Genomic DNA, 12,694 nt, shown 5'->3' with positions numbered 1-12,694 from the left:
CTCCCCAACAGTGCGTTTAGGAGACTGTCCTCCCGAAAATCAATCGATAAATCATCTCTGCAGTTACCACATGACCCATAGTTATGTTTTAAAATCTGCCCGTGTGAGAAACTGAATGTAAAATATGTACCAATGATGTCACTTGCAGATGGGTTGCAAGTCGGAGAATCTGGAAAAATTGAGCTTTATAGCATGCATAAACACCATGGAAAGGGGTGAACAGTAACTTCCGCAAGAACAGTTTTGGTTGTTCAAGATGACAGGGCGAATGCCATTTGAAAATGCAGAATATGGACAAAGGTATTGTGCCACACAATCTATTAAACGTGTTGTCCTTAGGGATTATTAAAGTATTCTGATTCTGATTCAGTCCCACTGGCACAGAGGTGTTAAAATCAACCACATAGTTTGGGTCGTTTTAAAGAGCACACTGAATTTAATCATAGTACTGTAATATGATGCCACCATTGCAACAAGTCAGATTGTCACATTTCTTCCATCCTAGAAATTCTATGATCAACTGTAAGTGGTATTATTGGAAAGTGGAAGTCAGCTATGAAGTGGCAGACACTGTAATGTTACAGAGCAGAGTGACTGAGCGCTGAGGTGCATAGTGCATAAAAGTCACCAATGCTCTGAATTCCAAACCTCCTTTGGCATTAGCATGAGCACAAAAACTGTGCATGGAGCAGCTCGGCATTGGTTTCCATGGTTGAGAAGCTGCTGTAGGTGCAATGTGTAGGTGGCCCAGTACTTTTGTCCATATAGTGTAGCTTGGATTTACGTGTACTGTGTAAGTAAGTAACGTTTAAAAATGTACCTTATCATGATATAGGCTTATTATTATTATTATTATTATTATTATTATTATTATTATTATTATTAACTTATTCTATTAAAATAAATGTTATTATGATTAACAATATTTTAATCATAGTCCAGAATTTTAAAACTTCAATGTCCCTGAATTTCTCATTTTAATATGCAATTTAATAAAAATATGATAAATCAGGACCACAAGTAGAGCAGAGCGATATGACCAAAAATATTTATCACAATATACATTTGAAAATTTGCGATAACGATATAACTGATGATATAATTGACACTAGACAAAATACTTTACAACTCCACAACTTTATTAGTGCAAAAAAAAAAAACCATCAATGTATTTTCACTTAAACAAGCAGCTGTTTTTTATGTGCATTAAAGTTATATAAAAATTTAACAGTGCAAATGCAAATTCCTTGCTGACAGTTTAACCAAAAGGTATTTCCAGTGGAAATTGGCCGATATATCCTCAGCATAACCATGTATAATATCCACAAAACTTAAAGAGAGGTTATACACACATAATATGGTAATATTATGTTGAAGCACAGTACGTATCACTCCGCGAGGCTCCTGCCTACGATAGCCGTAATGCTCCGACAATCCATCCAGCGGTGTGGGTTAGTAGCTTAGCAAAGTCATACTAAAACATTTGACAGATTTTCGAGCGCCGTGTACCAGCGCGTTTCGAGGTCAGTAAACACAACCAGAAATCATACATAAGGCACACGGGATTATAAGGGGCACTGTAGATTTTCAGAAAAATCAAAGGATTGATTTTAAGTGTGCCGTATTTTCCAAAAAACACAGTAATAACAACGGCCCGCTAGCATGCTCTACCAAAAAGAGTGCTTTGTTGTGTATCTGACTTACGCAAGCTAAACCAGTTCCACACCAGTGAAGTTGCAGCATTTTTACAAACCAATTCTGGTTCATCCGTTTCCTTCAACGATCCGCTTTCGCCCTTCTCATTCTCCGTCGCCGCCATGCTTTTTCCGCCATGTGCGTATGAAAACAAAGGCACTGCGCATGCCCGTTTTACCCATATTCTATCGCGATATTTCATTTTCTTATCGTTTGCTCAACATTATACCGTGAACGGTATGATATGGCCCAGCCCTAACCACAAGGATACTTGACAACCTGCAGAGACCTCCTGAAAATTAGATACAACAATGGAGCTGTGCCTCAATAGTAAAAACGCTGAATACTTTCCTTAGCTTTGTTCTTGGTTGAGGACAAGAAAATGCATATCAGCATTCTGGCTGAATCAATCAACAGTTCAGGTAAATTACTTTTAAATAAACAACTTTGAACAGAATAAGAATTTCTATTTTTCCTTAGATCCTAAGAAGATTATCATGGACTAGATCAGAGGAGACTGCTGTTGGCAGAAATTGGATGGCTTAGTAGAGAATAAACTTTAGAAGGGAAGGACAATTTTAGCATACTGTAGTCCCCTCTAATACACGTGGTTCAAAGTGGAAAATAAGAAAAGGCTGAGTGAAGAATTCATAAAGGTAAACACTGCTATTCCTAATGAATATTAAATCTCTCATTATAAAGAGCATGAAGCCTACTGCTTTTGTCCCAGGTACATTAACAGCATTAATGCAATGCCTAATTGAGCCACGTAGGTAAATTATCTTTCATTACACTGCTCTACACAGAGGTCAGTGCACCACACAGCTACAGAACAGTGTTTCATGTCAAACATGTTTCAGATTAACGCCACATTTAGAGTCTCTTGTTATGATATTTAACACAGCAACGGCCACATCACAATCAAAACAATTAAATGTGTTCCTGTTCTGTGTAATGCCATTAAATTGAGAATGCATGTATCTCGTCTCTTGTCGTATTAAATAGTTATTCCGTATATGCATGCAGTGAGTCTGCACAAAAGACATAAAAGAGTCATGAAGCCAATATAATTTTTCAAAAAACAACTATCTGTAGAACTGCACAAGGGCCCAGAGGTCATATTGATCCAAGATTGATCAAAGTGTGAAACTGACTCAACAGCAGCAGAGGGACACTTACAGTGTAGGCCAATAATAACTGAAAGCTGCTTAGACCACATACAAGTCTCAGCGCTTGTCTTTCATCCATTATAAATTTTCATATATATTGAATGTCTCTTGATGGCAAGTGAGCTTTAGTTTAAATTGTTTGTTTGTCTGTTTACTTGGTTGCTTACATGTTGGTTTTAAATTATAACATTTCCAGCTTCTCCCGCCTTCACAGAACAGAAGGAGACTGAAAGTCTTCCTTTTTTGTTTTTGCTGTGATTTACACATTGTAAAAAGGGTCCACCTTTCGTTTTTTTTTACTTCCGTGACATTGAAACAAAGTAAAATATGCTTCTTTTTTTTTTCTTTTTTTTACAGTGAAAATCAACAATCAGTATAAGAGAAGAAACAAAGATTATTTGCAGAACAGAACCAGAATCTACCAAGGTCTCAATAACCAGAGAAAACTTGGGCCAAGTATACCTTTACCACTGCAGCAGTAATATCATATTGGGTTTTAAAGTGCAGATCGCAAAATGATGAGCACCACTGCCCCCTCTCAAAGCTGAGCACCTTTGGAGTCTTTGGAATTAAGAGATCTTATTATACTGACACAACTAATATACAGCAAGGCACAAAAGACAAGCTATCCCAAGGTAAAAATCGCATGGTTCAAGCTCGCCTTTGTTACACCATTTAATTCCTACGGAATTACATCAACCTTGAAGGCAGAACTCCACAACCTGTTTTATACTACATTATCTTAATTACAGCTTTCATTTGAGGCTGGCTATACATGAAAGATTAATGACATCTCTCTTTAATTAGGTCTGATAAGGGATGGTGGCACAAAACAGTACCATCTCAGTGTTTTGCTCATTCAATTACTCTAGTGCACAAACAAGATTTTGTTTTAGGGTCATGTGGGGGGAAAGCTATTTAACTCTTATTCAATTAACTTGTTAACATTTATTGTGAAACAATGCTCAAAGAACGTGTCAGACTGGTGCTGCTCCAAGCTGTTCGATCAATCACTTAGATGAAATATACAAAACATTCTCATTATGTTCTGTATATTTCATTACATTTGTGGGGCTTAAGCATATCTAAGAGTTCAGCTGGCAGAGAGCAAAAACATGATCGGTACATCACCCTGGCCACTGCTAATTGCTGCCCACACCTACAAATATTAGAAATTTAAAGTATTCATTACGCCTAAATGTTTGGACTGTGGACAGAACAGCTATAAGTAACCAATTAGAGCTCCTACAAGAGGTTTTCGCACATACAGTACAGCCCTGAACTTGGATCTGTATGATAAAATGCAGACGTCTGAGTGTTTGGATCAGAAATGAAATGGTCTTTAACTTGCCAGCTCCCTATTACAATGTCTGGAGAATTCACTGTGAGTAAGTGGATACCATGTGCCCTGCCTCCTGGATCAGACACGAAGTATTCCCAGTAGTGAAACTGTGACATCATGTGAGAAAGATCAACTTCAAACAACGTCGCTCCTTGATTCTCCTAAAACTGCCATACGCCTTGCCTTTTATTTTAAGGTACGTTCATGCCTTGTAACTCTATCACAGATGGGACACAGGTTGCCCTCGGCTTAGCCACGACACACAGTCGTGTGAAAAAGACAGTTTTCACAGGACTCTATGCAATTCTGTTAAAAATGAGGTGCACTGCTTCCAGAGGAATTAAGAGGATTGGAAGAAGCCAGGGGCTGCTAATCAAATGCACTTGATTAACTGATCACCAACTGATCAGTAACCACTTCTGTAAAAATCAGTTCGCTGGTCTGGAGGAGTCAGGTGTGTTAACACAATCTTCCCATGAGTGGACATCACAGCAAATTCATTCCAAGGTCAGACTGTGAAAGGCTCAGAGAAACAGCAAAAAACCCAAGCACATGATCTGAGACTCTAAAAGCCTCGGTTAACATGTTAATTCCTGAAGTTCATGACAGTACAATTATAAATTCTGTGGCAAGACTTTAAGAGAGTTGTCGCACTGATAAACGCATGGCTAGATTCATGCAATAAGACAAAGACACTTGGTTTGAGGCCAAAAGAAATGGGGACTAATCTTCTAACAGCAATCAGAAGTCACTCAAAGTTAATTAAGTTAAACGATTGAAACTAACACCATCTTGTGTTGTTCATGATACTAAATACAAAACTACTTCTGACTGTACTAAAGAAGCATTTCAGCTCAGCTAAGCATTTAGCAGACCAAAAACTTTAATCTTACAAGTGGGTTTTCGAACTCTTAGACAAGCCCCCGTTTGTCACAATCCAATTCAACGTATGTGACAAAAAGAAGGAGATGACACATAGTTGTAAGATGCTGTTAAATAGTTAAATTAACTAAAAAAAATGGAACCAAAGACTACTATCAATTGTTGTCAGCACATCAGTGTCCATGCAGTGTCTGAGTGCGCTTTCAGCTGGCTGATAGAGGGAGAGGAGAGGACAAGAAAAAGAGGCCCTCAAAAAATTCTGGATGGGCTGATTGATGGAACTCTGAGTCCTCAGGCTCATGTGTGCTGCATGCTAAATTGGGTCACCTTAACCGACCAATTACCTAGAAGGGAGACACAGGTCATATGGAAAACAGCCGAGCCCTTCGGTCGTCACACTCTGGCCAGGTACAAAAAAGTGCTTCATTCCCACAAAAAGGAAAAGCCCAAAATTCTAGATAGCAATTACTTCACTCTGTAAACAATTTAGTAACACAGAAACTTCATTTTGAGGAGACAAGCCGCACTACATAACTGCAGTGTTTACCCCTTGCTGACTGCTGTCGATGATCAGTGAACACATCGCAAAGAAAACCAGTTTTAAAATTACAAATACCAATTTAGTATTTAAACAAATGTTTAAGCTCCAGAGCCTTCTGGTGCAAAGCAGTCGTTGTTTAAGTATGTCAACTCTCCAGTTTCTTTACCTTTATTCAATATGGCAGCATCTTGACTAATTTGGCTCACTATAAATTAAAGATAAAACAAAGATGGTTCTCATTCAGTGAAAGTGAGCTCTAGAGTATTTTGTTATCTGAAATAATCAATCAACCATAGTCCAATATGCATCACTGCACTTGTCATAAGGATAATTCTAGCAGCATTTGCAATTAAGCTCATGAAAATAACTCATTTGTATGTTGATCATGTAATCAACAAAACACCAAGGGTATAAACTCGCTTGCCAATTAATTAGGTACACCAATTCAGCTGTTCATAATCCAAATATCTTATCAGCCAAACACGTAGTAGCAATTCAATGCATTTAGACATATAGATATGGTCAAATCATGCTGAATTTCATGTTGAGCATCACAATGGTTTACAGAGAATGGTCCAGAAAAGATAAAAAAAAAAAAAACACTGGTTAATATTAGAGGTCAGAATCACAGATGGCCATACTGCTTTGAGCTGATAAGAAGGCAATAGTAACTCAAAGGTTTACAGAAGAACACCTCTGAACACACAGTTCAATTCAATTAAATTGAACATCAAACCTTGAAGCAGATGGGCTACATCACCAAAACACCACAGCGGGTGCCACTCCTGTCAGCTAAGAACAGGAAACAGGTTATAATACACTGTGGCTCACCATCATTGGACAACAGAAGATTGGAAAAAATGCTGCCTGATCTTATGAGCCTGCTGCAACATTGAGATTAAAGACATATGTTGGTATAAGGGTTATTTTATTAACAATTCTGGACCCCTTAGTACCAACTGAGCATTGTTTAAATACCACAGGCACCCTGAGTGTCACTGACAATTTCCATCCTTTCATGAACACAGTGTCTCCTGGTGCCTGCTTCACAGCAAATTAAGGCAGTTTTGTAGGCAGAAGGGGGTCCAACCCTGTATATAATAAACTGGCTGACGAGTGTACAAAAAGCTTGCCTTCAATTTCTCTTTTAAGAATGTTAGTGCCATTTCTACCTAAGCTGGCAAGACAGTCAAGACAAGTCATACTCGCGAGGACTAAGTAACAGACCTTAGTGTGGCCTTAAGGGAACACTGTACAGGCAAGATTTTTCTAGAAATTTATTATTAAACTCCTATTTTTGACAACTAATGTAAGATTTCACAACCCCTTTATAGACCACTGGCCAACAAGGTGAGGCATTAATAAATTATTTTACGCATCACCACCCTACGTTAGCAGTTTCTTTTTCTTTAAAAAATGTGGTTCTGACCAAATAAAATTAGCATCTACACAAATTTGTTTACCTGTGACAGCAGCATCAATACTATAGAATCATACTAAATCAGTTCTTCCATCTTGCCTCCTTGCTCCTTTAATACATCCTGTGGTAACAAAAATCCTTTATCAAAATGTCAGCGTCTATCAACATGTCAGTGTTCCAGTCCACAAGTACTCTGTAGTCATTACTACATTACATCGATACTTTGTAGCCAAATCCATTTTCAACCTGCCCTTCATTTTGAGCTTAACTACACACAGTTACTGCAATCACATGAACACAATCTGTCCATAAACAGATACATAAACACCTGCCAAAGCACTCAGCTGCTGAGTTAGTTCCCATGACAGTATCTCCATGACACACACACACACCTACAGACACACAGATTCACAAGGTGAAAACAATATCACCCCCTCCATCATGGAGCGGAATGAGCATATAAACATAGTGGATAACTGGGTAATGTTACAGCAATTTTTTAACAAGTTTGAGTTTAGCTTGAAAACTTTTCCCCAACATGAAAATGTGTAACTATTAAACTCAACATAACTGGCATTAGCCTCAACTCAGCAGAAGTCTCCCACTTTTAAAACCTTTCTTTCAAGCCCAGAAATAGTGAGTGCTTGATCTAATGGGATGGGTAGAGTATCATTTTAATAAGTCCTAAGTAAGCCTTGTGATAACTCTGACCTGACATGACAGTGTCATCCTTTGGTGTTAATATCAACCAGTTATTGGCACTACATGGGAAGCCATGGTGTCAGGGTCAGGATAATTATGCGCTTGGAAGCCTGTATCCATAGGTCAAGGTATCTTGTTTGAGTACCAATCTTCAACGTCCATTAGAGCATACCTGACTTTCTTCAGTCAGAGAATCGTTGAATTATTTATTCTTGGTGCTAATTATTAACTTGGAGAAACTCATCAGACAGACAGGTTCCAAAAAAACAGAATAAAATGTTTACATGACAGATGTTCGAGCCTGTATCCTTAAACCACAATTTTCTGAACAGTTTCCTTAGAGAATGAGAAAAACATTAATATTTTATTACTCTACAGCTGGATCCCGTGAGGCAAACTTAAGGATTCATCAGAATGCCCAAATACTGTACACTCAAAAAAAACAAACCAAAAAAAAACAAACCAGCCTGATCTTGTAAGGATAAATATAAATGTTTTCACCATTTTCCCTGACTAGTGAGATCCATACACACTTTTTGGACGTATTATATATAAACAGGGAGACAGAATAACAATTACGGTCTAAGTTTATGTCTTTTTTGTGTGTTTGCAGGGACATTATTTTGTTTGCGCTATAGCACAGGGAGAAAAGGGAAGCTGTGAGTAGGTCAAGAGAATAAAGCAAGAGACTGCAGTGTTATTCCTTGTCTGGTGTGCACATTTCCTGTGAAAAAAGCGCTGCAAAGTGTGAGGGGGCAAGGTGTCAGAGACTCCAGCTATTGCAGTACTTCTCTCATGCCTGAACATGCCAAAGGCCACAATTTGTCCTGCTCCACAAAGTGGATCTCTGTTGTGCCAGAACAGGTCGTAATTAATCTCTAGTGTGCTAACAAGGAGAGGCAAACTTCTGCAAACAGGCTGTGCAGTACTCCTGCAGATGGTCAAAGCAAAAAGGTATTAACTGCCTACACAGTCTATTTATACACCAGGACAGCAAACTGGTTTCACTTGGTTAGCCTGGTCATATATGGGTTCAAATTCTCAAACACATTGTGCTGAAATCATTCATTCTTACTTTTTAGAAGCAGCAGTGAAACAAAATACTCTACAGGTAACAGTAAATGTATATGGGCAGAGGGTGGTGACTATCATACTACCACAAGATACCACGTTTTAATTAAGTGTAGAATCTATATCTTTAACACGCTGCTGGGGAGCTACATTGATCACATCACAAAGCAGGGCTATAGTGAGTCTGGGCTCCGTGAGAATAGCTCCCCTACAGTTGCCAGGTCTATCCCTGAAATTTTCCCACACTTAGAAGAAGCAATTGCCTTCCTGCATGGGCTCATATTTTACTTTAACATGAATACCACTTGACATTGCCCTTTAAATCCCAGCAAGTGATGCACTTCACCTGCAATGACTCTGCTTGATTTGCAGGAAAACACAAGGGAAGCTGGGACTTTGTGAGACTTTTTAGAAAACTTGAGCTATGGCTTTGTGTTCTTACCTCCACCTCCTCCTTCCTTATCTGTATGTGTACATGTGTGACTTTTAACTGTTCAGTGCTGTATACTTTCCCATATCCTGGGGCAGCTGCTCATATTACTGCTGTAAATAATGTAATTATTATTCCCCCCCGCTCGATGTAAAAATAAATAAATAAATAAATAAATATTATTTTGTTACATGCACGTTCTATTCTATTAGTTGCCACTGAACACCAGTGATGATTTGGGGTTTGTGCAGTGATGTCCAGTCACAAAGTGATAGGAAAAATGTTTGCTTACCAGATTCAGCACCGTTTCAACAATATCCCGGTTGCTAACCTCTCCAGCCTGGATCAGTCCGGTAAGAACGGCAAATTTCATCTTGATATTCCGGATAGGAACCGATGGATTCATAATCCCAGCCGGGAGGACCACTGAACCTGATCCGGACATCATCACTGTCTCACCGGCCGCAGCGGAGACTGCAGCCGCGTGTCGCCCGTGACCTGGAGGAGGTTGTCGGTCCGAGAGCGACAGCGAGCCCGGCATTGTCACCGGTCTACCGCTTGTCATTTCCAGCCAAACCGGGAGCTTTTCAGGAGCTGTTACGCTTTATCTCTGTAATATACTTAATCACTGTTCTGGAGCATCACGAAAAAAAATGAAATAAACACTCGAGAAAAAAACCCAAAAACAATAAAAAGCAAAACACCAAAAAAGAAATCACTCTCTTTCAGTGAAATCCACTCTGAGGAGTTCTGGTCAGTAGGTCCGGTGTGAAATCGGTGCCGGGCAGTTTACCGAGCTGACAGACCTGCGATGAACACACAAAGCTGTGTGTGATTGTGCCGCTCTCAGGATGTGCGCTGTTCAGTGGCTGTGCTGCCGTCACCGCCATGTTGCCGCCCCCTACCTGTCGTCCCGCTCACTACGCCTGCGTTGTCTGAGATACCGGAGACCTGTCGCTTCGAGCTGGAACAGCCAAGACCGGCTGGCTTCAATAACTTTAGACAGACACTTAATGTAGACAGAAAAAAATAGACCGTGTTATCATGATAGCTAATGAATTTCAACAGGTTTCTCATTTCCTTAAGTCAAAATTAGATTTTTACCGGTGAAGGTTAGAGATTTATCTTTTTTTTTTTATTAGAGATGCTAATTTAGTAACTTAGGTATGAGAAATGTTGTAATTGGAAAATAGAAACAATTATATGTAAAATAAAGTAAAATAATATGAAATCAACACTGAGTAAAATAGAAATGGACGGGATAAAAAGAAAAGAAAACCACATGTGGTGGAAATATTCGCATTAAAAGCAGAGCCATAGCCGAACATTACAGATGACTTCCATTGTTGGTGGAATTGAGTTGGTACACCTGAATATAATACCTGACCGGTGATATTATGCTCATATACCAGCTTGCTAAAGATACCTGTACTCCTATCAAAAACGAGAATTACCAAATAACTCACTGTTGCTTTTATTTACATATTCATAAAAGGTTAATCAGCACTGCACATGTACACTTGTAAATGTCTGTATTGTAGCTGACAATTATTATTATCTTTCTCACAAAAATGTATGGTAGTTTCGTTATAGAGCGCCAGGTGTGGCATAGCTCACAAAGGACAAATGTGACCTTGGATAGTCTTTTATGCAAGGCAATATAATTTAATTACATTAGGATGGATACTAATACAGAGACAGGGTTTCTCTTAACTTTCCTACTGAATTAGGGAGCAGTCGTCTTGTGGACACACATTCGAATGGACAGTGTAATTATACTATGCAGCATTTCTGCCACTCCCCCCCCACCTTAAATGTTTTATGAGACAATTAAGAGGGCTGACTTCTCCAATATCTTTTACATGCCCTTATTTCTCACAGAGTAATGACTAAAAGATACACTGTTAGGGCATTTTCCACTTATTTGGGGTTTTTTTTATAAAAGAAAGAAAAATGAATAGATGGATAGATGTAATCCCACACATATAGATACATTTTAGAGAACGTTTCTGTGCACAAACATCTGTTTTGTTTGTTTGTTTGTTTGTTTTTAAAAAGATAATAATCAAAAATCAGTTTCCAGCATTTATATAAAACAGGCTGGCACTGACAGCTTGGGACAATTCTGTCAATCTTCCTTTCTGACAGTCGGAAGCTGAGCGTGCATTTCAAGAGCTCATTACACAGATCTGTGTCAGCATGGCTTCAAAAGAGTCGTGTCAGTTTTTACTGATGTGCCTATCATGACTACCATTGTGTAATTTTGATGTATTTTGTGATAAACCACCGCAAAATGATCGACATTGTAATATTTGCCACTTCACCTGCGAATGAAATGTAGAAGTTTGTTGAATGACATTGTTTTTTACTCACGTTTCTCGCGTTCTATTTTTCTCTTGCTATATCTTCGCATAGTGGCTTAGTTTGTAGAATGCATTGTATAAGGCATAAATATATTCTATTTTATTTTTTCTAATGTTTTGTCTCTGCATATCAACGAGTCACTGAATCAATGTAACTGAGAAACAAACACTGCTAGTGTTGAACTGAGATCAGTGAAGGAGGCTTGGTCTACACACACCAACGGCATGTACATAAATGGCTTACAAAAACCTAGACTAACATCAAAAATGTATTGTATATGTATGGTGATATGTTCTCAACGTGCTAAAATAAATAAATGTACCGATGGCAAGATCATTAAGAGGAAAAATCAAAGCTGCCACTGTAAAAAGATAAAGATAATTGGTAAAGATCATCAATCTGCAAATAGAGGAGCCATCTCGTGGCAGAAACTGACAGTTTTCCTAGTTTAACCCAAGTTACCATATATGTCTTGATGTATTCTCAATGATTCAACTAAGTAAATCTCCAAAAGTTGATTCTGTTCATCAGGATGTTGCGGTTTCAGTGGGAGAAACGTTTCGTCACTCATCCAAGTTACTTCTTCAGTCTCAGCTGACTGCAGGTTTCCCCAATCTTATAAACAGTACATTTGCAAGTTACCATATAGTTACCATGTAGTTTGGAAGAAAAAAGCCAGAGAATAATAAAACAGTCTTTATTAGCTTTTTCAACCACTATTGAGGTGGCATTATAAAAGCAATCAATTTCAGATAAGTCATCCTCTGTGCACTATTTCGAGTCACATGAGTTTTGTAAAAAGCCAGCAGAGGTCCCTCTCATTCCAAATCAGAGTGAAGTGTGTTTTCTTGCTAGGTGTATGAACTTTTGTATTTAAAAATATTTAAGTATTTTTAAATGAGAATTTCTGACACCTCTTAAACGTCTGTAACAAGTTCTTAGTTTCTTTTGAGGATTAATCGAGTTCACATACTCCCAAAAATACTGTTTAAATTTTTACTTATTTTTAGAATCACATAATACAATTAGGAATCAGCACACAAAGCATTTCATCATTTTCATGGTTTTATTTTAAAAA

At 38.3% G+C, this 12,694-nt stretch overlaps 1 protein-coding gene across 5 annotated transcripts in view; it reads right to left on the bottom strand.

The window, feature by feature from the left end:
• nbeab (neurobeachin b) overlaps nt 1-10,136 on the bottom strand; it is a 207,833-nt gene extending 197,697 nt beyond the window's left edge. For all 5 annotated transcript variants that reach the window (XM_085131434.1, XM_085131435.1, XM_085131438.1 and 2 more), the window contains exon 1: nt 9,545-10,136. In XM_085131434.1, coding sequence (XP_084987560.1) covers nt 9,545-9,817 — 273 coding nt within the window. In that variant the 5' untranslated portion in view covers nt 9,818-10,136. The remainder of the gene's footprint in view (nt 1-9,544) is intronic.
• Between the last annotated feature and the right edge of the window lie 2,558 nt (nt 10,137-12,694).

The sequence above is a fragment of the Neolamprologus multifasciatus genome, chromosome 14 (genome assembly GCF_963576455.1).
Source record: "Neolamprologus multifasciatus chromosome 14, fNeoMul1.2, whole genome shotgun sequence".
Lineage (NCBI taxonomy): Eukaryota > Metazoa > Chordata > Actinopteri > Cichliformes > Cichlidae > Neolamprologus > Neolamprologus multifasciatus.
The sequence above is the reverse complement of the archived record's forward strand: the minus strand, read 5'-3'. Positions and strand labels throughout refer to the sequence as shown.